This window comes from Neofelis nebulosa, chromosome 2 (genome assembly GCF_028018385.1).
Source record: "Neofelis nebulosa isolate mNeoNeb1 chromosome 2, mNeoNeb1.pri, whole genome shotgun sequence".
Classification (NCBI taxonomy): Eukaryota; Metazoa; Chordata; class Mammalia; order Carnivora; family Felidae; genus Neofelis; species Neofelis nebulosa.
In genome coordinates, this window is record NC_080783.1 from 32,095,380 (window position 1) to 32,123,107 (window position 27,728).

The following is a 27,728-nucleotide window of genomic DNA, read 5'->3' on the forward strand; positions in this document are numbered from 1 at the left end:
TACTTATGTCCAGAGGTGATAGGGCATCAGGCTAGAAACTTCATGAGGAAAAGAGCTCTTCTGCTGTACTTCCAACTTTTTTATGTAAGTTTGTGGTGGTTCCAATATTTAAAAAAAAAAAAAAAAAAAGATGAGCGACTGTTCCAAGCCGTGTAACCACCTTCAAGGATAAGGTCAAATTTGCAAGTGCTAGCTACACCTAAGGGAACCGTTTCCTTCCCCCAAGAAAACACTCTGAGTATTTTCAGTTGCTGAATATCAAATGTTTATTCCTTAATTTCCTACTACTGCTAAAATCTATTTCATGAGTAGCTCCTCTTAAAACAAGTCTTTATTTCATAGAAATTGTATCATTTAATAATCCACTTCGAAATGTCCAGTGCTGAGGATGAGGATGCTTTAGAGCACAGTATGGAAACCAGGCCAGGTGGACCCCAATGAAGGCTGTACTCCCCACGCCAACCCCCCACCCCCAAAGCTGCAAACAACTCAGGGAACAGCTCTGCAGAGCCAACCAGGTTGTCCAAGTCAGCTGGAAAAACACCACCAAACTTGATTCAAATTACAAATGCAGTACTGTACTGTACGTATCCATCATTACGCACGCTTACAAGAATATAAGTATGCCTAATGACATATCTGGTCTCACTTTTAAAGTAAACTAGACACAGGCACCTACAAATTTTAAAACTACTGAATAGCCCAACTTTACCTAAGGTTAAAAATGTTGTTGCACATACATTGGCTGCTTCAGAAGCATTGGGCATGCAAACAGGAAGCAGAGAAAATATTCCAGCTAAGACCAATCATGTATTATATGTATTTAAGAATCTTTCCAGCCAAATTGCATTCAAAGGAAGACTATCTTGAAGGGCCAGGGCCAGTTACTAGGAGAAGGAATCCTGCTGATGTTCCCTGGCACATCTGTGCCTCCTCCAAGACCCTGGAGGTACAAATGCAGGCAGATTCACCATGGTCACGTCAGCTTCTGGGGGCAAGAGCAGCTGGTTGTCCTTGGCTCACAGGAGTCTCTCAAGCCTTGCAATTTCACCCAGGTCTGGATGGCTGCTCCAGGCTGATGGGGCCATTTCAGCCTGTCAAGCCAGGAGGTCATCTGGGTTATAGTCTGTCAGTGACCTCCAGGAACTACAGCTTTCCACTAAATGGATCATTGGCTCTACCCTCCGGGACAATGTTGGGCAGTGAAAGACGGTTTTGTGGGTTTGTTTGTTTGCTTGCTTGCAATTTTAAGATGACCTATAGAAACAGCCTCGCTTGGAATTAATAGCACCATGAAAACATAGATAATGATAGAAAACAGACTCATACAATAAAGTCACTTCTGATTCTAGGCAATGTTTTCTACCACTAATGTGGTAGAAACAAGTCAACAAAGTAAATCATTTTAACTGAATTTGGGAAAATAAGAGGTCTTTCTGGAAGAAAAATATTCTTGTAGGGAAAATATAGGCAAATTATATTCATTGGGCTACAATTAAATATATATACTATGTGTTTTATTGAGCAGCAGAGGGGGAAAATGTAGATAAAGCTCCCTACTCAAGAATGTCTGTCGGAGCACCTGGGTGGCTCAGTCAGTTAAGCGCCGACTTCGGCTCAGGTCATGATCTCACGGTCTGTGAGTTTCAGCCCTGTATAGGGCTCTGTGCTGACAGCACAGAGCTTATCGCCTGCTTCAGATTCTGTGTCTCCCTCTCTCTCTGCCCCTCCACGCTCATGCTCTTTCTCTCTCAAGAGTGAATAAACATTAAAAAAATTGTTTTTTAACAGAATGCCTGTCAAGTAGTCATGTAGAGTATTTTAAAAAGGCAAACTGAAGGCAGAAGAAGGCATCTAAACTCTTGGGAATACAGGACTGGGGTTCAGATGTTGGAAAAGAGTACTGTGTACTAACCTATTATAATAGTACAATTACGTGTTGATACCTCAGAAATAAAATAGCTATAATTTTGAAGCACCTTCCCCTACTGTGTGGCTAAAAAGGAATGCTCAGCCCTAGAGGAAGAAGAGGTAGTCTATAGGCGAAGTGCAGAGAGATACTGGCTGTTGGCAGCCCATTTGCTTTGCAGATTCGGTACCCATGGCATCTGTTAAAAATATCTGGAGATGCGTTTGTTCTCCTGGCTGGTGCATTGCTAGAAGCAGATATGAAGATAGGAATTCCATCCCAGTGAGGTCTATTTCTTGAGCACACACGAGCTGGGCTTTCTGTAAAACTAGTTGCAAGAGGGTGTTTTTGATAACCCAACAGTACCGAAGCAGCCTTTTAAAACCCCTGTTGACCGATAGTCACTAGTCCAGATTGAACAGAACACCAGCAGAAGATGCATGTACTCAAATCAAGTCTGACTCTCTGTGGTCCAGGGGACGTGGGAATCTTGCGCTTCAAGTCAGAGGGGACCTGGCCCACGTGGTTCATGCCTGGGTGCCACAAAGTTCCAAATTATGAGTCACACCTATAACAAAATGTAGCACAACATTTTTAAAGGCACTCTGTTCCAATTCCCTTCAACAAGTTTGTCCCTTTCATCTGACTCTTGTACACACACACACACACACACCCCATCCAAACTCGATGCTTCAAGACTCAGCACCAGCTCCATATTTGCCATGAAGTTTTACCCAGCCTCCTCTTAACTCCTGTAATAAACATGACCTGAACTCTCGACTTCACAATTGAGGACTTTGGACACTATCGTATGATTCTACCCTCTATGTAAACACATCAGCTCTCCCAATGACATTATAGACTGAAGACCAGGACTTGCTTGAGTCTCCCCTCTCTCTACCCAACACAGATCACGTGGCCTGGTACTACTTACATAATCATGCAATAAATACTTGACAGAGGTGCTGAGACATGCTCTGCTTGAACTTGTGTATGCATATTGCTTTCAGAATACAGAGGAGAGACCCACCTACCTTCAAGAAGCTTACACTATGGCCATTTTCAGTGATTACAGTTCGTAGGTGGGATGTGAAATAGCCCGACTCTGATCCCAGCCACAGCTGGGGTAGACACTTCTGTACATGCTGTCCATTCTAGCACAAGAGTCCCACCATGCATTACTCTGCTCTCTGTCTCAGGGATTTCTCTGTAGACTTGGGAGCCAAGCCTAGAGCATGACTCCAGGATGGATGAGGGAAAGTTCATGGACCCTACAGGCAACTCCAACCCAGTGGGGATGGGATCCACTGGATCAATACCCCACTTGCCATCCTTCAGAAGAACAATTCTTGGAGACACCTGTGCACTTCTCAGAGGTTCTGTGGCCTCCAGCTGAGACCTCAGTAATGCAATCTCCATTTGCTTTTCCTTCTTGCCTGTCTTACTCTCCCTGCTCCCTCACCCGTTTTCCCTGGGGTCACCTTCTAAGTAAACTACTTCTACTCAAGTCTCTGTCTCGGGGTCTGCTTTTTCAGGAATCCAAACTGAAACAGACACATTATAAGAAGCACAGGGATTACAAGAAAAGATTTTTTTAATAGGCAAGTAATGAAATGCATGCTCTTTGTTAGTGACAAAGCTATGGTGGGAAATCTCTAGGGAACCAAAAGAGTCACTGAACATCCTGGGCATCAACTTCTCTCATCCAAAAAATGAGGAGATAGACTGAAGGAGCATTTAGATCCCTTCCCATGCTTTAATTCCATGATTACAGGTGCTGTTTGCATCCTTTTTATACAAGTCCTTTACCACTGAATGGTGGCAGAACCTCGGGGCCTTCTGTCTCATCACATATGTCCTCTCGTCGCAACCTCAAAGGCATAAGACTTACAAATTTTCCACAAGGGATGCTTCAGACTTTCTAGATGCTCCTCAGCTTGATGAACCTCAAATTGACAGTGTTCGCTCTGAATGGGAAAAGTCAAATGTCGCACCTAACTGGCCTTGTGCAGCCATCGGGGCCCTCTCGCCCTCCACCTTCTTTTCACCAGAATAGCAAGAGCCTCACCGGCTCCTCCTCCTTCCCCTGGTAGCACCAGCCCAGATCTCTCTTCCAAATCTCTGTCCAAAACCCTTCATATACCTCTGCATCTCCCACAGCTCCTTACTCAGCCATTTGTACCTCACTGATCTCCAATAACTGCTTACCAGGTGAATTAGAGAACTTTTTACCAAGGAAGACTTAGAATCATGCTAGCTTTTGAAATACCAATTAGAAAACTGCGGTGATACAATAGTGGTTTTATGGATCCTTTGCTCGTTTGTTTTTTAATAGTGGTTTACAAATACATTGTTTGCAGTGTACTGCAGAAAAGGATAAACCTGAAGTGAAAATTTCAAATTTTCACAGAAAAGACTAAAATGAGGCCAGAGAGACATTTGGCCTTCCTTTAAAATAAGAAATTAAGGGCACATGGGTGGCTCAGTCAGTTGAGCATCTGACTCTTGGATTTCAGCTCAGGTCATGATCTCATAGTTCTATGGGATGGAGCCCTGTGTCAGGCTCTGAGCTGACAGTGCAGAGCCTGCTTGGGATTCTCTCTGCCCCTCCCTTATTTGTGCTCATACACATGCTCACTTGCTCTCTCTGTCTCTGTCAAAATAAATAAACTTTAAAAATAAATAAAATAAAAAATTAAAATTCCAAGCATAATGTGAAGAACACTCTGCTCTACCCAAACCCCCAGATGGAGCCATACCTGTGAGTCCAGGTTTCTTGGCTGTGTTCACTGCTGCCATAAACATGTATTCACTGTTAGGGTCATGCCCACTGGATCGATACTTCTGAAAGAGAAGTCAGAAACATGGTTTGTCAGCTGCTCTTCCTCATCTCCATCCCTGGTCTTTTTTCACTGTTTTCTATTCTTGGTTGAAGTGATATGCGACAAAAGCGTTAGCATGTGGTGTAGGCTCCTGACTTCCAGCTAAGTAGGAGACCAATATGAAAAGGGCTTTAAATAAAAAGACCCTTCTGCTGAATTTCCTCCCTCATTTTTGTTTTTATTGTTCCCTTCTTTTGTAGATTTAGATAGCGAACCCTATCTCACTCTATTCTTTATCTCTCTTTTTGAATTCCATTCTGGCACAGATACACCCATGGTCTGCCAACTGATACCTGTGTAAAATGCAGAATGCTGTACGTTCTCTCATTGAGAACCTATATTATGAAAGACTGGAAATAATACCCCCCAGCACAGAGAGATTGTTTTGTCATTGTTGAATTCTCTTCCCAGTTTTTCTATGGTCTTCTTCAAAAACGGTCCTAACAACTTAGCCATGGAAAGAAGTTGGCCATTTACTTCTCAGCTAAGACTGACACCTTGTAAGACTTTCTCACTGATTGTTTAACTGAAAAGTTGAGTGAAACGAAACTGTTTCATCTTTGTCCTGACTCTGGAAACTTAGAATCAAATTTGCAGCCCATATTTAATGATTCTCAGAAGTCAGAAGCATCTATTTTTATGTTTCAATCTTCGTCCTGACTTTTTATGTTTTCTTGGCCCCAATTCCCTTATCTTTTTTGAATAATAATAATAACAGCTCTTTCCATAAGCCCTCAAACCCTTTTTTAGAATGAAGCAGCTATAGAATAAGCTTCTGTTCCAAGTTAGTAGTTAGTAGACCTATCTTATGGAAAAGAAAATGTCTGTTAATCAAATCACTCTGGCAGGAGCAGCAGGTGCTTTGAGTAAATAACTACTGATATTCTTCAGGAAAGCAGAGGCGAGAAAAATAGAGACATTGCTCACCTTTTTTGTAAGCCAACAAAGAAATACGCATCCAAAAATGTAGACTACAACAAAAGCTGAACACCCTATGGGTAACCAGAACTTCAGTTGGCAGCAAATCTGTGATTCTGGATTGGAAAGGAGACATGTTAAGGAAAAACTGTGAGAAACAAATCTCCTTTTTGGGTGCCGAATCACAAGTTCTTTTACCAAATTCCATAAAGTGATTTAATCAAATGCAGTTTGCCTTCATTACAATCATGGAATCCAATGCACAGTATATAACACCATCTCAGTATTATAGCAAGCGTTCAAAAACTAAAACCTGAAAGATTCTATGCACATAAATGATTACAAATGTGGTTACTAGGAAGGACTTTTTCTGTCTGTATTTTTGTAGAAGAGTAAGTAGGAAAAGTAATGGTATAAAACTATGGCTTTCAATCCCCTCACTTGATTCCACAAAACCGACACTAACCAAAACCTTAAGTTTTACATGACTAGAGCCAATGGCCACTAGGCCACAGATTTGGGTAATTGTCTTAAATTTTTTTCCTGATTTTTAATGGCCTATGCGTTTTAAAGACAACATGACCTATTTTTTTTCTTTTCTTTTTTGTTTTTTTGGAGAGGGAGAAAGAGAGTGGGAGGAGGAGGGGCAGAAGAGGGAGAGAGAGAATCTCTAGAAGGTGGACTATGAGATCATGACCTGAGCCGAAATCAAGAGTCAAACACTTAACCAACTGAGCCATCCAGGCGCCCCAACGTAACCTATTTCTAACTCAATAGTCTACGTGATCAAATTGCATATTACTGATTAATACTAATTATTAATAATAATAAATTATCCCTTGCATATTTTTATGATAAATTATTGCCATCAATTGCACCAAAATGAACTCCACAAATGATACTTATTTGCTTAGGGGCACCTGAGTGGCTCAGTGGGTTAAACATCCAACTCTTGGTTTTGGCTCACTCAGGTCATGATCTTACAGTTTGTGAGTTCGAGCCCCATGTCAGGCTCTGCACTGACAGTGTGGAGCCTCCTTAGGATTCTCTCTTTCTCTCTCTCTCAAAATAAACAAATAAACTTTAAAAAATAGTCATTTGCTTAGTTGTTTTCATTAGTGAGAAAAGCTGTTAAATGGGAACGTACTCTTAAGTCTGAAAGATGAAAACAGTGTCTTACCATAAATATTCAAATATTCTCTGCTAATATTCTTCTTCTGAAAAGGAGGAGGATCAAAAATTGACAGTTCGCAGGTGTAATAGCTGGCATGAGAATTGTCCAAGTTATACAGGAAAAAGGAGACACTGTCATTGAATAACTGAGTTTGACAGAATTTCAGATTCTTAATGGACACCGTGTTACCACTTTCTTTTGTCTTAGTGAGATCACAGAGTACTTCCGTCCCTTTTAGCAACTTCATTTTAAATTGCAAGGCTATCTCACTGAATTTGCATGAAATTTGTATGCCTCCATCGTGAAAGGTAAACATCTCAGACTTGGCGGAATCATTGATTTCTCCTGGATAAAAAGGAAGAAAACAAAGCAAAAGTGACATTTTATGAAGCTACTACTCTATTAGTTGTATTCGAGCACAAAATTTATCTCTTCTCTTCATAAAGTCACCTCTATTGCACCAAAATGAAAGAATTTCACAACCAAAAGAAGAACAGGACAACAAATAAAACTCTGCCCTCGAAAATAACCTGACCAGAAATTTGCTTGTTACATATGAATATATAATATGTAATATATTAAATAATATATTTACACAGGGCAGGCACCATATTATCTGATTATGCTTTTATATTGGAGACAGATGATAAACAAATATGTAGTAAAACATCTGAATTAATGCTAGGAATGGAGTACTGTTCAAATAAAGGTGGGGGGTTGGGTTCTAATTTTGTTTATAGAATCAAATAATGCCCTTTTGATTTTTAAAATTGAGATTGAAGGAGGATTAGCACTTTGTCAAACAAAGGAAGATTTGGGATGAAATTTGGGGAATGATGTAACTTACAAAAAAAAAGTGAAAAATAGCTTAAACTAAAAAATGAACAATTATATATAAATATATATTTACACTATACCCTCCAGTCAGAGTAAAACAACAGATGAATCATTTTCAAATGATAGAAATGTGTCTTCTCTGAACCTGATCCATTGAGAATTGAATCAAGGTCTGATGACAATGGTAAGGCACCAGATTTTTGTCAATTTCTTTTTTTTTCCCCAATACATTTTAAGCTTTCTAGGAAGCCAAGGGTATTTTTGAAAGCTACACAGAGGTCACACAAGGAAGGAGCCAAAATGGTTTTAGTCTGGTTGCAGATTCTGAGTTACTGGGTTATAAGTAACTGTTCTCTTCTGTTCCTTTTTCCTTTTTTTTTTTTTTTATATGAAAGTTTCTCACTGAAATTGGGAAAATTATTAGCATGAAAGTTTTTTGCTTAAGTTTTGAAATCTGTCTTTATTCTTAAAGAGAATATAGCAAGTAAAAAAAGAATGTTGAAGGAAAAAAAGTTGTCCAGCCCTATTGTGAAATAGACATACTATCTGTGTATATTTCCCCTCTATCTTCCAGATATACACTTGTTTTGTAGACATATTTCTTTGTGTTCTGCTATTGTCACTTAATGATATATCATAAAAAGTTCCATTTCTTACATAGTTGTCACAGTCCTTTTTAATGACTGTATGTATATTAGGACATAATGTTAATATATAATTTGTTAAAGCATTCCAATGTTGAATATTAGGGTGATTTTTAGCACTTTGCTTTTATGACCTAGTCAAACTGTTTAAACATGTTATGGCACTACGTATTGCCATGTTGCTTTCTGAAAGAACTTTAATTTATGATATGACTAAACATGATGCGGGTAGATTCACCTGCCACAACTCTGCTTGCACTAATTGCCCTAATTTTATTTAAGATTTAGCACACTTATTTTTCTTAATATCTACAGGCTTTAATTTAGATCTCTTTAATTTAGATTCCATATTACAAGGGGATAGATTTTCAACTTGGAGATTTGACTGTGAAAATATGCATAAGTGTTGTAGTTTTTTGGTTATGACCGCCCAGATTCCAACAAATTCCCACACCCAAACAACCAAAATTGCTGAACAACAGGTCTAAAAAATATTATTAAAAGGCTTAACAAGGTTTAGCAAAGAGAAGAAATTGGTGGGTTAAATCTGAAGAACCAGAACTCAGAGAGATGAGCAGAGTTTAGAAGTTGCTTTTACTCTGAGAGTGTTTGCTGTTCTCCCAGGTTCAAATTTTTGTTTTCATGCCTCAACTCCCAGAGTCTTCAAAGTAAGAAACCTAGAAGGCCATCCTCTCTCAGTAAGTTGGGATCTCAAACGGTTCCCTTCTTGGACTACGGTTAAAGCAGAAGGAAACCAGCTCACATCACTTCAATGGTCCAGAAAACCTAAATCCTTGAATTTTGTTCAGGGTCACTTTGGATCATTATTACCCTTAGGCTATTGAGAGTAAAAATGCAACTATTCTAGGAAGAAAGATTTACATCGTAGGCCTCAAATCCTATCCACAAATAATATTTAAAAACAATGACAAGCACACCAAAAAAGTTAATCAGACATGCAAGGAAACAAAACAAACAATGGACTACAGAAACAAAGCCCCCTTAAAGTCCTATATTTGAATTGTCAGATCCCAAAACAAACAACGGGGCTTAACTGCATTTAAGGCAGTAAAAGACAAACTTCTAATAACCTCTGCAAAGCAAAGGAAACTAAAAGAAACAAACAAAAAACCTAATTTGAAAAAGAATCAAATAAAACTGGCAAAATCCATACTATGATTAAAAATTCCATGGATATTTTCAAAGCATATTAGAGCTAAAGAGAGAATTGATGAACTAGAAACTTAGGTTAGAAAAATTATTTGAAGTGCAGTCATCATCCAGATTCAAGAATCCCAACAAATCACTAGCAGATTTTTTTTTAAATGTGCACGTCTAGATACATCGTAATGGAAATCCTAAAAGCAGCCATAGAAAAGAGACACTTTACCTTCAGAGAAGGAACTATTAGACTGGCAGGTGATGTCTCAACATCAACAATAAAAAACAAAGTGAAATAGTAAAGGTATGTATAATGAGAAACTTTGGTAAGTGAAGTATGCATGTTGTGATTTCTTGCCTAATGACTAAGAAAATAGAAACGGGGGGGCCAGGGTGGCTCAGTCAGTTAAGTGTCCAACTTCTGTTCAGGTCATAATCTCCTGGTTCGTGAGTTCGAGCCCCGTGTAGGGCTCTGTGCTGACAACTCAGAGCCTGGAGCCTGCTTCAGATTCTGTGTCTCCCTCTCTCTCTGCCCCTCCCCTGCTCATGCTCTGTTTCCATCTCTGTCTCTCTCTCTCAAAAATAAATAAACACTAAGAAAATTTTAAATACAAAATATAACCTAAATGGATGTCACAAAGTTCAGTCTAATGGTTTTACATAAAGGGAAGGAAATGTTGGATCAGGAAGCAAAACCCAGGGGGTAGAAAGGCTTCTGTGTGCTGACAGTGTTTTATTTCTTGAGATGTGGTGATTATGCAGGCAAGGTAGTATGCTTTATAATTATTTATTGTGCACTGATGTTCAGTCTTCTGTATATATGTCTTGTTCTAGAACAAAAATTTGTAACTATACAGAAGGAAAATAATGCTTGTCTTCATTTTAAAAATAGAGGAAACAATGTAAGCAAAAGGCAAAAGGAAATAACTGATAGCATGGATATATATGCAGTCTACATTAGATTAAAATGAAAGATATTTTCTTGGGGACTTATTTATGTGAAAATAAATTATGCTGCATGACTATTGTTCTGATGTTTAGGACTCTGTATTCTCCTGCAGAGAATAAAATCAGTGGGCTGGTTCTCAGTTTCTTTAGAAATGTCCAGGGCACCGGCAGGGGAAGGGGGAGGGGGTGGCTCAGTTATTTAAGCATCCAACTTTGGCTCAGATCATGATCTCATGGTTTGCAAGTTTGAGCCCGATGTTGGGCTCTGTGCTGACAGCTCGGAGCCTGGGACCTACTTTGGATTCTGTGTCTCCCTCTCTCTGTCCCTCGCCTGCTCATTCATTCTCTCTCTCTCTCTCTCTCTTTCTCTCCCTCCCTCCCTCCCTCCCTCCTTCCCACCCCTCTCCCTTCTCCCCTCTCCCCTCTCCCTCTCTCTCTCAAAACTAAATATTTAAAAATTTTTTTAAAAATGTCCAGAGCAAATTTTCCCAGGACTTTAGAATGGCAGCAAGTAAACTACAGTGATCTTGGGGCCAAAGTGTCTGTGGCCACCATGTAAACACATAGACATAGATGCCCCATCTTGTATTTCTGAAGATGTTTTGTCAGCAGCTTCTCTTCTCTGCCCCATGCCCACACTATGACCCACAACCCAACACAAGATGAAAGGTAACGATCAGCAGTGCAGAGTAGTGGAAGATGCAATGCAGTGATTCCCAAGGAAATGAGAGGAAAATTCTGGCCTTCCCATAGCAAGTCTGTGACTCTGGTACCCCTCTGACTTTGGTCTCTTCATCTGTGAAATAAGGAAGTACCAAAACATCTTCAAGTTCTTTCCAACACTTACTCACTAGGGATCCAGGATCAAAACCTATCCAAAGAAGACTGCAAGATAAGCTATTACTTTGTTGTTGTTCCAATAGTCTTCTCTGTTCCAGAATCTTACTGGGATATTCCAGGGGGGTCAGGAGAAATAAATTGAATGAGACTATCTTCCTTGCCTGTGAAAGTGTTTAGGTAGGGCTAAGAAAACTACCTAAGTTTTTCTTGAGTGATAATGCCAAGGATGTGTGCCATTGACATCAGAGGAGTAGCTGGGGATTCCAAAGTGTCATTTCTGCTGGGCACTCTGACTTGTTCACTTTATCATATTTAATCTAGGTGGGCTTTTTATTATTAAAGATAGTGATAAGAAGCCTGACTTCTGTTTCTACGTAACCAATGCTTAAGCTTTTCATCTGGAAAACCATTTGACAACTCTAAGTCTGCAATTTGAATGTTTTCAATTAAAATTAAAAGAAGCAGGTATGACATTTAATCAAGTGCTTCATAATTACTTTGGCACTTGTAGAACAGATATGCTCCAGTACCTGATTAAAAATGCTCCTTAGCCTTTGGAGACATGTGAAAAAACACTATCAAAAGGAGATCATTCCTATAACCATGGCTAAAGCATTTAGCGGGTAGGCAGATAATTTAAGGAAAATCAGAATGTATTGGTTTCTTATAATTGTAGAAACAACTAGAATCTTTTCTTCACCCTTCCTGGATATTCTCATCTCCAGATCTAATATTCAACTGGGAGTGCTGGTGTCATAACACCAATTTTTATAGCCAGTGTTCGTTTTGGTTGAGTGTCAGATCTGTTTGATCAGTTCCTCTGCTGTACCAGAAGTTAAAAATTGTGAGAGTTCCCCTCACCAATCTTTCTTCTGTTCTTCCTTTATCTCAGCTTACTTTTTTTTTTACATACCACTTCTTATAAAATCATCTTCCAAAATCTCCCTTCCCACAGTCTTTGATAAGTTCCTCACCTTCCTCCCTAACATATCTCCATCTAAGTTCTCATAGACACTGTCTGTCTGTGTTTCAGACTCCCCAAAACACCTTCTCCTTCACATTTGTGTTTCTTGTAACATGGTTCAACCCCCACTCAGCATCATAAACAATTAGACCTGGTAAACTTAGAAATTATACAAGTCCAATTCTTTCTGAAGACCCGGACAGGTTAGATTATTTGTCCACAGGGAATACAACTTCTTGGGTGCAGAAAAGATTCTGGGTTTAATCTATGGTTGAAGTGCCACTAGCAACAACCAAGGGACAGGTAATGGAAGCAGGCAACCACATGAAGCGAGACAGTGATCACTACAGACTGAGCTTACAGGATCATGTTAAAGTCTGTCTACGGGAAGAAGGCCTAACTTCCTGTACTTCTGTTTTATGTCTGGTTGAGTCTATCCACTGCTCCTGCATCTAAACTTCAATTGGGCCAAACCATATCATCTCTCTTTAGGACTGCAAGAGTCTCCTAACTTGCTGCTCTCACTTCTGCCCTTTTACCATCTATTCTCTTCAGGAAAGCCAGAATGATCTTCTAACATTCACAGATTGTGTCATTGCCCTGCTTATGAAACATAAATCTCACTTAGAATTAAATTCAACTCCTCAGCCTAGTTTCCATGACCTGCATGACCTACGTAGCTCTCCAACACCATTTTATACCAGTCACTCACTACGCTGCAGTCATACTGCTCTTCTTTCTATTCCTCAAATATAAGAAGCTGGTCCCCTGGGCTTCGAATTTGTTGCTTTTTCACCTAGAATGTTCTCTCCAGTCTTCACATAACTACTACTTCTTTAGCGACCACTGACCACTCAATCCAAAGTACACCCCCAAGTCATTTTCTGTCCTATTACCTGAGAGAAAATATTTATCATTGCCTGAAATAATCTGGTTTATTTATTTACTTATTTATTGTCTGGCTACCCCACTGTTACATCAGGTTTACCCCACTATTTAAAACCAGGTACCTTGTTGATCTCCTTCACCAATCCATCCCAACTATCTACAATAGCATCTGTAGTATGTAGTAAGTCATAATAAATATTTATTAGACACAGAGATGAACTAATGAATGTGTAGATTTTGGTGATGTTATAAATCTGGGGCGATGGATAAAATATACAATGTAAGAACCAAAAGGGCTCTCAGAAATGATCCAGTTAAGCCTTTCATTTTATATTTACATTTATCAAGCTAGACTTGGGGCAGAAAAGTGAGTATCTTGCCCAGGATTCCATAGCTCATTGCTGGAACATGATCTCATGATTAGCTATGCCATGTTGTCTTTCTTCTAGAAGCAAGTACATGCAAATGTATAATCAAGCATGAAGGGTATCTCCTGAAATGGAATGTCAGATTCTAAAGAAAATTCTCTCTGAGCTCTAAAGAAACAGATTCTCTTTAAATATCTACTAGGTTCATAAAGACTTGTTTAGATGATTGATGATTCTCTTTCTCTACAGAGGACAAGTTTAAACCTGGTTGATTATTTAGATCCTCCAGAGTGCACAGTCTTTAAAATTGCCCAATGTACAGCCAAGACGGGCCCCTGGACCAATGATTGTTCTAATACACTCAGATGTTTCATAACTACAGCACGTTAGTGACTTAGGATAAAACATCATGCTATATCTTTCAGCACTTAATACATTATTTAAAACACAATAGAAATATGTCCTCTTGACTCCGATTAATGGGTCTTAAAATCTAAATATTAAGTATTAGTTTTTGTTTTGCTACCATATCTGTTTACCTGTTAGTACTCCTGGATTATAAGTACTCTGGAGAACAGGTATTGTGTCTTCTTAATCACATAGACTACCATGTCTAAAGGGTACAACCTTCCCAATAGAGGTTCAAACCTGTTAACTGCTGCTAACTATGATTGTTATAACTTTACTCTTGACATCAGTGGACTAATGTTTCCAAGAGTAAAATCACGGTCCTTATATTAGGTGATTTCTTTAGGTTTTCAAATTATTTAAGGGATAAGAACATTGGTATCCCCTGGGCATGGGAACTGTGGAGGTTGTTTATAAAAAAAAAAAAAAAAAATCAGAAGAAAAGATCATTCTCCTGAGAATTGTACTGTGGCTCAGAAGAGTTTATTTGTACGTTGTTGTTTTTTTTTTAAATATCTAAACCATTCAATTTCTATAGTATAAGATGGCCTTACTGGAACCCATCCTGCCAGGACTCCTTGTAAGCAGTTGTATTACCCCTGTTGAAATCTTTTGGCAAAAACACTTTAGAAAACCCACACAACTGCAGGGGGTGTGAGACAAAACAGTAATTTTATTTCATTCTCCTTAACTCAGACTTCTAACCACAAACCTCCACAAAGGTCTCAGAGTGATAGAAAGATAAGATCTCCTGAGTATGCAATTATTGATAGTGCTTATTAAACATGTTTTCTGTAATCAAACAATAAACTTTAGCTTAGCACGGCACATGAGTGTGACATAAGAGGTGAAGTCCTAAAAACTGCAACGTTTATTTAGGGTTTGTTACATTTTATCTTTTACTAAGAAATGTTGGCATTTAAAAAAATGTGCATTTACCACTTTTTTTCACCTTTAATTAAAGTATTGTCATTTTTTTATGAGTCTACTGGCTAAAACTTTCAGAATCCTGATTACATATTTTTACACACGCATCAGTTCTATACTTACATTACTATTCAAAGGCATCCATACTCCAAAGAAGTGATTGAAGTGAGTAGGGAGGATAAACAAAATAAACCCAATCTGATCTAACTTCCTAACAAAGACAAAAGATGTGAAGAAGTGAGGAGAAAAGAGCGCGTGCGTGTGTGTGTGTGTGCGCGCGTGCGCGCACGCACACACACACACACACACACACACACCCACAAATATGTGTATTGTTTTTACTCTCCAAGGAAATTTGTTGGGGGGATAAAACAACCCTCGGTCCTCTAAAGTGTGTATCCTATTACAGAATAAGAAAAATATGGAAAAATGATTTTCTTCTAGTAAAAACTTTCTTCATAAAAACGGAAGAATATCAAATATGCTATAAAGCTTTGTAGCAATATTCATGAAGTAACAGTTAAGTTGCAAACAAGTTACTTTCCTAGTTAATTCATTGTCAGTGATTTAAAATTGCCCCACCAGGGAAATTACATGAGATTAAATGAGCCCAAGTCTCTTACACAGAACGGGAGGGAGAAAGAATTTTATTGGCACCCAAGAATATCCACATTACTTCCCATCCCTCCTTTGGGCGCATAGACAAGGCATTGGCTGGGTGAGCTTGTTACACTGAAGGCTCCAGCTCTCCTCTCTACTCTAGTAACACTCACCTTTATCTCAGCCACCCCTTCCCTTGGCTCCAGTCCTTTATCACCAGTTTCCTTTCAACATCTCTATCTGGTTTCCTCTGATCAAGAATAACATTTCCAACCTGAACTCAATATTCACTTCCAAACCCAAACCTTGTCATTTAAGGGAGTCACTAGTCTGACCCCCTTCCTCATACCTCCCTCTCTCTGGTTCTCCTGATCCAATTGGCCACTAAGTCCCGTTGACTTTAGCTCAAGGATATCTCTTGAATTCAGTTGCTTTTCTCTATTTCTGTTGCCAATCCAAGGCATTTTTGTGTCTTCCCTCCTCTGTGGAAGCTTCTTGACTGGCCTCAGCAGCAGTTTCTCCGTTTCCAAATCCATCCTCCATGCTGCTTCCAAAATTGTGTTCCTAAAAAGCATTTAACTCCCCAGCCTAAAGTCTCTATTATATTGTTACTTATGAGGTAAAAAATCAATTTTCTTAGCATGACACCAGCTCTTTTCACAATCTGTGGACCATATATGGTCCACCTATACTAAATTTTTGGCCATTCTTCTCACATCCTTAAACTATTCCCATAAACTAGAATATCCCGGTACTTCTTTGTCTTCTTAGAAACCCCCATGCATTCTTTAAGAACCATTTTAAATTGGTCCCTGAGACCCCAGACAAAGACACCTATCTCTATGCTCTCAATAATACTTTGTTTACACCAACATATTTATAATGCATATCATCTTTGATCATAATTATTTTGTCTGTCTTCCTCATTTAACCATGAGCTTCACAAGGATGAGAACTGTAGTATGGTCACCTAAACCATCCAAGGAGCTAGAACATTTTATAAGCTCAATAAAATAAATGAATGCATAGAAAAACATGGAGGCTGAGCATGTTTGGCAAATGTCCTGCAATGGACTGAGGAGAAGAACGAGAAAAGCAGAGCAAGAGATTCTGTTTACTGGAGAATACTTGTTTCCCAGTCCAAAGACAAAGACTCAAACTGAATGCTACCTGGCCAATTGTCTGAAGCCTAATAGGTCTGGAAGTTAAATAAATATTTCAGCTTTCAAAAGTTTCCAAATAATAATACAACAGCAATTTATAAGCATTGAGAGTTTCTCCTATGTTGAATACTGTTAAATGCATTACATGCAATACATAATTTGATGTTCATAACAGTCTTTTATGTTGGACTTTCTATTTTAAGGAAACTTTCGTATTTTGAGGAAACAGAGGCTTGAATCACTGGCCCAAAGTTGTTGAGCCAGTATGTGGTGGAACCATAATATGAACCTAGAAAATCTGAGACCAGAGCCTGCATTCTTAAGGAGCCTCTTAGCCCAGTAATCTAGTACAACCCCCTAATGCTACAGAACCTGAAGCCCAGAAGCTAAAGAGACTTGCTGGAAAAAAAAAAAAAGGAAACAAAAAAAGAAGCTTTTAACATTAAACTTGATTGGGAAGTTATGTTTGGATATTTCTTTTCCTTCCAGACGTATTGGGTATATTATCATCCCAAGTACTTTAAGTACTATTTACATTGATGCCACATATGTATTCTGTGATTTAAAAAGTTATCATAGGGGCGCCTGGGTGGCGCAGTCGGTTAAGCGTCCGACTTCAGCCAGGTCACGATCTCGCGGTCCGTGAGTTCGAGCCCCGCGTCAGGCTCTGGGCTGATGGCTCGGAGCCTGGAGCCTGTTTCCGATTCTGTGTCTCCCTCTCTCTCTGCCCCTCCCCCGTTCATGCTCTGTCTCTCTCTGTCCCAAAAATAAATAAAAAATGTTAAAAAAATAAAAAAATAAAAAAATAAAAATAAAAAGTTATCATATACCAAAAATACATAAAATAATTTCTTAGATATAAAATTACTTTGTGCTGAACACATTTCTTTAGATATGCTCATTCAACAACCATGTGTTAAGCTATGAGCTACCCTGTGTATTTGAATCTGCAACAAAGTCTAGCTCTTTGCTCCGACAAAATTCTTTTATTCTGTAACTTCTCTGCCTGTAGACATGTAAAAACATGGATTCACATATACAAACTTTCGTTATCATTCAACAGGAAATAATGGGAGATTTTTGTTTTAGACATAGTACAACATAAACACAACTTTTCTTGTGAGTGAACTAGAGGATTTGTTTGTTTGTTGTTGTTTTCCATGAATGGACATTTTGGTGATGAGTCCTAGGAAAATATAAACGTTGGCTGTAAAAAGTCTGATTTCTCAAATTCAAAACAGCTATATTAAAATGATCTCTAATTGCTTGTTGAAAGTGCCATGCCTATGTCAACACAGCTCCAACAAACAAAAGCTATACTATCAGAACTAGTGGTTGACAGAACCAAAATTCATGAGTCTGTCACTGTCCCTAGAGTCAACTTGATTTTTCTTAGCGTTGCCTCACGCAAAGTAGAAACAGGCATCAATACGTTATACGTGACCCAGAAGAGGACCATATCCCCAACTGACTCTCTTTAAACTTGGAAATCTTGGTCTGTTCTGATCAACCTTACAGGCTAAAGCAATGAAAAAAATCATGTTTTGACTAACAGTTTTCATTTGTGTTGTATACTTTCTAAATACTTAAGTTCTACTTTCCAAAATAGTTTTGAATTTTTTTAAATTTTTTAATGTTCAGATTTTGAGAGAGAGAACAGGGGAGGGGCAAAGAGAGAGGGAGACAAAGAAGCAGGCTCCAGGCTCAGAGGGCTCTGAACTGGCAACACAGAACCCAATGTGGGGCTTGAACTCACGAACTGCAAGATCATGACCTGAGCCAAAGTCAGATGCTTAACCGCCTGAGCCACCCAGGTGCCCCTAGTTTTGAATTTTCATAAGAAGTCTTCAAATACCAAAGGTCCTATTTTACTTAGGATGACCAAAAAGTGCCATTTGAAGGACTCAGTTTATTAGAATAGCAATAGTACAGATGAGCCTTTAATGAGTAAATGTGGCCCTTTCCTTGGGTATTAAAAGGCTAGAGATGATTTTTATTTACAAAGTTTAATAAATCCTTTTGCATAGAAATTTCCTATCCTTAAGCTAGGAAGGTAGCATAAGTTGTGGGTTTTGCTCAGTTTACAACTGCAAATATTGAGGCCATTTTTTTTAAGTCAAACAAGTCTATACACCTTACAGTGAGCAAAACAAAAATGAGAATCAGGCCCTGTCTACACACCTACATTCTGTTTCTACCAAGAAATGGGAATATGCTGTTAGCCATTTAAAAACTATGCTATTCCACTTCATCTGAGGGGGTTGCCAATAACAATGAGAAATTAGGAAAGCCACTGTGTTCACTATGGATGAAAAAACACGGCACTCAAGATCATACATGAGAATAATAGCTATTCCTAAAAGGAAGAGAAAAAGACAAAGAAAAAGATATTAAACTATGGGGAGAAAAATGCCCTGAAAATTAAAAAAAAAAAAAAAAAAAACCAAAACAAAACCCTCAAGTCTACAGATTGAAAAGGCTCACTCAGTCCCGAGCAATATTAATGAAAATACTCAGAGCTAGGCATGCCCTGGCAAAATTCCTGAATTCCAATATTGAAATAAATAGCATACAAGATCCTAGAGATTTTTTTAAAGTTACTTACAAATGAGCGAGAATCAGAGTAGCATGGAACTGTTCACCTGTAACCCTAGAAGCCAGCAGACAGTGGATGGGAATCCACAGAGAATTCAGAGAAAAGACTTCGGTCCAGGAATCCTATTCCCAGAAAAGATATTGGTCACCCATCAGAGTTAAAGACTTCTTTACCCGTGCTGGAATTCACAGAGTTCGAGGTATCTGCAGAAAATGATAGAAGTCTTCTAATCACTGTATCAAAACAGAGATCACAAGACAGGAGCAGATGGCAAGAGGGGTGCTGGCACTGAAAATAGGTGAAGGAAGTGTGAAGGAGAGATCCTTAAAACAGACAAGAAATACTGTAAGAGGAAACCTGGCAATGATCTGCAATTATTATTTCAAAGCCCAAGATTGGGGCGGGGTTGTGCTAACTGGACAGTGTAAGAGTGGGACAGGAAGAACCTTCAGGAGTTCTCAGATCAATGGGGAGTGTGGAGTCAGCACATCGGGCAAGGCCATTGTCATTATTTTAATCCAATAATAGGCACTCAAGATGCTCTAAACATAATGACTACTCAGTTAAGAACTGTAGCGAACCTTCTAAATTACAGAAGCAAAGAAGGAAGTTAAAAGAAACTTAGTTAAAAGGATACAACAGCAAAGGAAAAGAAATAGAAATAAACACGACAATGAAGGGATAAAATCAAGTGTATCAGATTTTCAGGCTCATCACACTGACTGGGAATGGCCTGAATTCATCAATGGGGAAAAAAGTCAACAATCTGGGTTTTTAAAACTCCAACATGACTACTTGAGGGGGTTGTGGGAGTGGCTGAAGGTCAGCTCGGATCAGCAGGCTTCTCTCCAATCTCGGGGGAGCCCATCTGCAGGCAGCAAAGGGCTGTTTTTCCTGAGGTGATGGAATTCAGGGGTCACAGATTGGATGTGTTGGAATCAACAGCAAGGCTCAACTTGCATCTGAGGGTTATCCTCCCAGGCACTTCCCAGAACACATCGTGAGACATGCACATTTATTAGGCACCGTCTCACATCCATCATTCCCACTCAGGTACAGCATCCACGCTGCTTTCAGAGTGGTCTTTCTGAAATCAGAACTCATAAGGTCACCCACATGGTTCTCACTGCCCATAAGGTGTAGAAAGAGGGTCTTCCAAACCCAGGTAGAGGTTCACGTTTTTTCCAGACCCTTTTACAACGAGAAGCTTCCTATTACTCCAGAGTCACAAGATGATGACTTTGTTAAATTTTACACTGAGATCAATGGTTAAGACTAGAAATCACTGGGGCACCTGGGTGGTTCCGTCGGTGGAGCGTCCAACTTTGGCCCAGGTCATGATCTTGCGGTTCATGGGTTCGAGCCTCACGTCAGGCTCTGTGCTGACAGCTCAGAGTTCTGGAATTCTGTGTCTTCTCTTTCTGCCCCTCCCCGGCTCGTACTCTGTCTCTCTCTCTGTCTCTTTCTCTCCCTCTCAAAAATAAATATTAAAAAAATATTTTTTAAAGACTAGAAATCACCAAGGTTTCCAACCTATTAACTCATCAACCAAATGCAAACCTGAGAATTTCTCTCCTTTTACAATTTGTTATAGCTCTTGCTACTTCAAGACAATGAGGAAAGAATGTGAAATCTGGAGTCAGGTATATTTTGTGTTGTAATCTTGGTTCTGCCACTAATTACTATGTAACAAATCACTCAGCCTTTCCTGGTCTGAGATTCTTCAAACATCACCTGAAGATAAGAATACTCCCCTTTTTGTGGGATGAGAGAGCCTACTTAGTTGGGAGTATTAAAAATATGCCAAAAGAAAAGACCTGCAAGGTCTTGGCATACTTCTTCTAGGCTCTTAAGAACCGTTGGGTGCTAGATATATGCATCGTGATGGTATTTTGAACATGGAGACTGTTAGCAACTTAGAATCTCCATTTAGTCATTCGTGCCTGTTTTGCCACCTGTCAAACCAAGAAATGGCTTGTCACATGGCATAGTGTTCTGTGTGGTAAGAGTGAATTCTGGTATTATTCCACTAGAGCTTAAGATGAACATCGTTCTAGAAGCACAATTTCTTTACCAGCTTAGTCTAACAACTCGAAATAACTCTACCTAGGTTGGATTCATCCTTCCATAGAAATAACACGATTATTAATTCAAGTATCAGACTGATAATAAGCACATTATCAACAACTCTAAGTGCCCAAGTGGGTTTAACATCCTGGGGTTCATTTTGGCACTACAAACCTTTCAATGACTTGAGCCAATGTTCTTGGAAAAAATCCAAAGTTCTTTAAACGGCCCATATAGTCTCAATGGTCTGCTCTCTGCTCTCCTTTCCAGCATCATCTTATACCTTGCCAAACCCCTCTCCTTCAGGCACATCTACCTTATTCCAGTTTCCTGACCTTAATTCATTTCCTCTTGCTACAGCTCCTTTGCACTTCTTCTTTTCCTGGTATGGAATCTTCTTCCTCACTCTCGTACGATCCTCCCCATTTATTCTTACTTATCCTTCCAATCTTAATTCAAGTGCCACGTCCACAGAAAAGACTTGAATATCGCTTCCAAACCCCACCTCCATATCTACTCCGTCTAGAGAGGATTCTTTGTGACATCCTCTGAATTCTGGCTATAGTGATCACTAATTCATGGGATTACTGGATTAATGTCTCAGTCATTCAGTTAGCGTCATGAGAGCAGGGCTGATAAGGGTTTGCTCATCATTGTTCACACAGCAGCTTGCACAGTACCTCCTGCCTGGCAAGTGCTTGATGCTGCATGAATGAATAGATGAGTGAATGAATGAATGGATAAATATCCATTCCAAAGCTATTCATTTGTTGTTCAATAAAAGATTTCACTGGGTTGTGGAAAAGGCCTTAAAAACAAGCAAGTAGTCCCAAGCTGGCTTTGGAACTTGTAAGTAGACCCTGATTGTTCACTCCTCGGTCCTCGTTACTTAAGAGCATTTGGGCCACCTTGAACTACCACAGGATGAAACATTTGACCAATCCGCTTTTGCTTTTTAGTTTTTTGGAGAGAAAAGTAAAATCTATTTCTTTGTACAACTGCAAAATTTATGTCTAGCTAGATAAGATTATACCTACTAAATTTCTGCTTTCACTTTCAGTGTTAATAGAACTTTCCAACTTAATGTAATTTCACTTTGCTTTTGCCAACCTCAAGAACATGGATCAGAGTGAAGGATAAAAGTAATACAAAAATGTACCAAGTTAAAAGCAGCAGAAACCCGTTTATTAATTTAGTTGTAGGTAGCATTATTTAAATCGTTCAAACAGTCTGACATATGCCATCTAAGAGAGAGAATTGAGGACTTTAGAATGGTTGCTTGTTTTTCCTTAATGTCTCCAGAGGCTAGGGAGTCTTTTTACATCATCCACTACTCCTTGGCCTTTTTGAGGGTCCCTGACACTTAGCGTCAAATAAAACCTCTGTGGCAGCCTGTGGCATATCTGACACAAGATCACCCAGATGAAAATCAAAATCCTTTTTTTTTTTTTTCAAAGCCCTTCCATTTTATTTTCTCCTTCAAAAAGAATTCCCAGTCCAAATGCCAAGACTATTTTATTTTCATTCAGTTGACACAAGTCATTTTGCCTTTCATCTTTCTCTGAGAACAGTAAGCCACTCTTCGACTTGATCCACTCACAGGTAACTCCAAGCAGGTAATTTAAAATTTTAATGGTCGGATGAAACCTTTTTCTTCATCTTAAAACACAATATCAAAGGAAGCGGTACAAACTCCACGCTCTCAGCAGCTGCACCGCCACAGACACCCTGAGCCCAAGTGCTTGGGGCTCTTCTGTAATTGTTGCTGCTTTCAAAACAAAAACACAACACAACACAAAAACACAAAAAACAAACAGAAACCCCTTCTATTTGGCGCCTGACTTTTCCTACCTTTGGTTTCTCTTCATGTTCATTTGAATTATAACTTAGTGAGAAATATTAAATGGGCCACTTACCTGTTAGGACTTCAACTTGAAAGCAGAAGAGAAGGAAATAGCAGAGGTCTAACTTCATGTTTGCCAGAAACAGATACAATCCTCCCCAGTGTTCAAAGCTGACAGTGAATTCATGTTCTCAACTGTTTTCTATTTGCTGGAAAGGAAGTGGGTTTTGTGAGGGTTTATGTAGTGTCACACTTACCATCAAGGCAAGGAGGTGTCTCTCTCGATTGATGTCAATGGCTATTTGAGAGGCATTACTGCTTATGGGGTTCAGCTTAATCCATGGATTGCTGATAATTTTGAGAACAGACTTTACCCTCATCCTGGCTCCAATAAAACCAGAGACAGAGACCATGCTTATTCTCAGAACCACCCTACTCCACTGATCAATAGTTATTAGGCGGGGCGCCTGGGTGGCTCGGTCGGTTACGCGTCCGACTTCGGCTCAGGTCATGATCTCGCGGTCCGTGAGTTCGAGCCCCGCGTCAGGCTCTGTGCTGACTGCTAAGAGCCTGGAGCCTGTTTCAGATTCTGTGTCTCCCTCTCTCTCTGTCCCTCCCCTGTTCATGCTCTGTCTCTCTCTGTATCAAAAATAAATAAACGTTAAAAAAAACTTCTAAAAATAAAAAAAAATAGTTATTAGGGATAACAGGATGTGAAAACAGCCACATGATAAATAGCCTATTTTTTTGACACCTTTCTGTCTTGTGTTATTTGCTCCAGAGATAGAAAGCCTTTGAAACACGACAAACAATAAAGGAAATTATTACAGAAACTGAAATAGAAGATGTATCTGGAAGAGGAGCGACAGAAGGGTCTGACAAATACTTATATCACATTCACTGTAGATTGTAATTCCCCAAATGATGGATCACATGTTAATCCAACTTAAACCCTGCTCTGCATATTACAGCAGTCTGTAGAAACCAGAAATTCTGTATCAATAGCCCCAAATGAAAGCAAAAAAGTTGAAAAGCCCACCTGTAGTCTCTCCATCCCTGTGGGGAGATAGAACAGATAATAACAACAATAATAATTATTATATAAATAAGGAGATTTTTATGTATGTAAGTGTTTATATGGAATACTCCTCTTAACACAAAACATGTACAAAACTGTAAAATAATACAGATGTAATATGTATAAAACATAGAATATAGCTAACATTACATTAATCTGGATTATTTATGTATGTGTGTTTATATTATGTGTTTTTAATGTTTATTTATTTTGAGAGAGAGAGAGAAAGCACAAGCAGGGGGAAGGGGCAGAGGGAGAAAGAGAGTATCCCAACAGTGCAGAGCCTGATGCAGGGCTTGATTTCACGAACCATGAGATCAAGACCTGAGCTGAAATCAAGAGTTAGGTGCTTAACCTACTGAGCCACCCAGGCGCCCCTATATTATGTTTTATACGTGTATTAGTTCATTTAATCCTCCTAATCATTCTGTGAGATGGGGACTACTAATCTGCCATTTTACAGATGAGAAAAACTGAGGCACAGAGTTATAAAGTACTGGCACAAGTCAGATAGGAAGTGGCAGTGCTAGGATTCGGAGAGTCTGGCTCCAGACTCCTCACTCTTAACCAGTGCAAGAAGAGCCATCCAGGCCACAGCCTGCTGAACCATCCAGAAGTCTGAACCAGCTTCCAAGATGCTGGTTCCAGGCTGGGTTTCTGGGGAGTAATGGGGCAGGATCTACTCTCAGCCTGCAGAGGTGATAGCCAGGTGAGAGGCTGAAGTCAGTAGGTCAGGGCAACCAAGATTTCAGTCCAATGTCCAGGCTTTGAAGCAGAACCCAGATTTGGTGCTACAGAGGAGCAACTAGGGATATCCGGTCAGACCCAAGGGATTCCAAGGGTAAGGTACAAGGCTGATCCTGCAATGACACACCTAAGTCTCTGATTTCCCGAGAGACTTTTTTCTAGGGCTCCTCAGCTTCAGTAGTGGGTGTGAAAGAAGCTATTTGAGGTGTTGAGCCAGCCTGAGCAGGAAACACTGGGCAACTGGGAACCTGTTACCCTGATTTCCTTCCTTTCTCTTCCACGTGCTCCCTGACGCATCAAGTGGAAATGCCTCCAGACCCGCCGTCATTGTACTGGAGTCCTTTTCCAGCAAAGAGGAGGCAGTGGAGAATTGACTTTTTCTAACCTTGTTGTGGCCTAGCTCTGGAACTGAGTTTGGAAAGCTCTTGCTTCATCTGATGAAAGCTATCACAAATTCTAGCACTCAGCTGCAGTTACGCAGAGGGAAACAGGGCAGAAATCTAATAATGAACCTTAACTGAGTACCTATCCATGTGCCAGACATTGCACTTCACATGAATGATCTCATTCAGTGCTCACAGCCTCTTTGTGACGTAGATCTCATTATTATTCCCATTTCTCAGATGAGGAAACTGAGGGTTAGAGAGTAAGTAATTAGTGCAGGCTCACACAGCCAGTAAGTAATGGAATCCAATCAAACCCAGCCAACGAAACTGAATCCCACACTCTTAATTACCACACCCTAATCACATGCCAGTCTTCATTTATCTGCCCATAAATCACTGATAACATGATTTGGGGGTCTCATATTTTGGCGGGAGTAGGGTGCTTAGGTCCTAGATGATGTTCGAAAATATTTGAACGCAAAAGAGATTTCCTAAAAAAAAATCAGGTGCAATGTTTCTATAGCTCAAGGGGAAAAAAGTTAACACACATCATGGTGTGGCTCAGCTCATTTCAACTGGATATGCACACTTTTATTCTAAATCTGCTTTTTCCCAACCAACACAATCTCTGTTTGTAAGACACTTGAAGGTAACCGACGTTAAAGGTGAGCAGGCCTTGCCTCGATGTAAATGTGCCTTATGTCAGAGACCGCTGTGAGAGATCCTGTCCGTGCTGCCTCTTCTCAAAAATCTCAGTTAAGAATACAATTACTTGTGGTTTTAAATATACAGAACTACTTTTCATGTGCCTGGAAATAAACTGGGCAAAAATTTCCCTTCACCCCACAGGAAGCACTTTTTGTTTGCTTTTTTTTTTTTTTTTTTCATTTTTTATTCCATGACTTAAGACGGTTTTGATTTGTGTGTGCAGATGCCAGCAGTGAGGGTGGGGAGTGGAAAGTCTGTTGCATTAAAAGTGGAATGTTTATTATTACTCGACTTGGTGGGCACCAAGTTTGGTAATGCTGTCTGTGTGCTTACTTTTTTGAAGTTCCACAGGTGAATGTCTTTCTTATGCTTTGCTTGAAACTTACTGAAGGCAATATTTGCATGTGCACAGGAGCCCACACACCAGAACCTTTGAGTTCAAACAACGGGGTTAAAAAGCACCTGCAAGGTTATCTGTGCTACACCTAAACTGGGTGTGCCAATCTAAAGTAGAAAAGCAGTGAAAGAGAAGTGTTGTCCCTAATCAAGATGGTTTCTCCTCCGAGTGGCACCACCATCCTGGCACTTAATTAGCCAGAAGCCTGTGTGTCAGCCCCCTCTGCTCCTCGTGAATTCACCAATGAGCCCCACGTTCTACTTCCTGGCTGTCTGCCCTGTTGTTTTCCTTCTTTTCTTGCCAGGGTCACTGCCTTACGTCAGGCCTCCAGCATCTCTCTCTGCACCTTCCTGTCCCCACACTTGCCCCATATCAATCTATCTCCACATTACAAGCGCTAAATACTCTTTGTAAAATGTAAATCTAATTCATCTTGCTCCCCTGCTTGGCACTCTCCGCTGGCTTCCTGTTAGTCTGAGATCCGGCCCAAACCCCATACAAGACCCGTTGCAATAGGGCACCAGTTCAGCCTCCTCTCATGCCATATTTGCTCTTTCTTCCTTCTGCATTGAACACTTCAGCCTTATTGAATAACATGGTGTTTCTCAAATTTCTCAAGCTACTCTTCCTTCAACTACCAGGAGCTCTTTTCACGTCTCTACTTCCCCTCCCCACCACCCCAACCTCCCTTCTCCTGAAGAAATCATCCTACCATTCTTCAGGCCTTTGCTCACACACTCATCAATTCATCAAAGAAGCCTTTCCTGATCCATTCGCTACCAACCACTTCCATAACTAGATTCCAAAGAAGATGCCTTCTTTGCATCCATATCTGCAATGTTGAACAGATTGCCTGGGGCATAGTAGAAGTTCCATTACTATTTGTTGAATGAATGAGTGAATAGTTCTGGACTTTTGAAGGGATAATATGACCTCAGAAAGAATCACCAATTAACACTTTGCTCTTTGAGTCATAATTTGAGGGCAGAAAAATATCAAGATGTTTGTATTTCACACTGAAATTGATTCAATACATATAATAATTATCCTGATATATCTCTCATCCAATCATTTGTCCATCTCTAACTAGCAAACAAAAGAACATTCCATTTTAACAGCCAAATAATTTCTCATTTAAGAGTTACTAATTCATGAAGCCCAGCAAACTAATTGCACATTTCCAGGAAGGGTGAAAACAGTCAGTGTGAGATGTGACTAGAAAGTGTTATTATTGATATTTTTAACAAAAATTCCCCAACTTAGTCATCTTGGCAA

General features: G+C 39.6%; 1 protein-coding gene across 3 annotated transcripts; it reads right to left on the reverse strand.

The window, feature by feature from the left end:
* Nucleotides 1-241: 241 nt before the first annotated feature.
* Nucleotides 242-23,361, reverse strand: ICOS (inducible T cell costimulator). 3 transcript variants are annotated; one of them, XM_058707979.1, is made up of 5 exons: nt 23,211-23,361; nt 6,890-7,228; nt 5,719-5,825; nt 4,669-4,753; nt 242-2,442 (listed from the first exon to the last, which is right to left on the reverse strand). In XM_058707979.1, the coding sequence occupies exons 1-5, from the start codon at nt 23,266-23,268 to the stop codon at nt 2,288-2,290; spliced, it is 744 nt and encodes a 247-aa protein (XP_058563962.1). In that variant the 5' UTR covers nt 23,269-23,361; the 3' UTR covers nt 242-2,287. The 3 variants fall into 3 exon arrangements, with proteins under 3 accessions (XP_058563962.1, XP_058563948.1, XP_058563955.1); XM_058707965.1 differs by having other exon boundaries at nt 242-2,477; XM_058707972.1 differs by lacking the exon at nt 242-2,442 and adding an exon at nt 2,569-3,876.
* Between the last annotated feature and the right edge of the window lie 4,367 nt (nt 23,362-27,728).

Bases quoted from the DNA above. Each gene is read 5' to 3' on its own strand.
- ICOS (XM_058707979.1), bottom strand. From the start codon at position 23,268: ATGAAGTTAGACCTCTGCTATTTCCTTCTCTTCTGCTTTCAAGTTGAA. The intron at 7,229-23,210 runs GTAAGTGGCCCA...CTTTTTATCCAG, and splicing joins TCAAGTTGAAGTCCTAACAG to GAGAAATCAATGATTCCGCC. The intron at 4,754-5,718 runs GTGAGCAATGTC...CTTCTCTTTCAG, and splicing joins TTTGTTGGCTTACAAAAAAG to AAGTATCGATCCAGTGGGCA.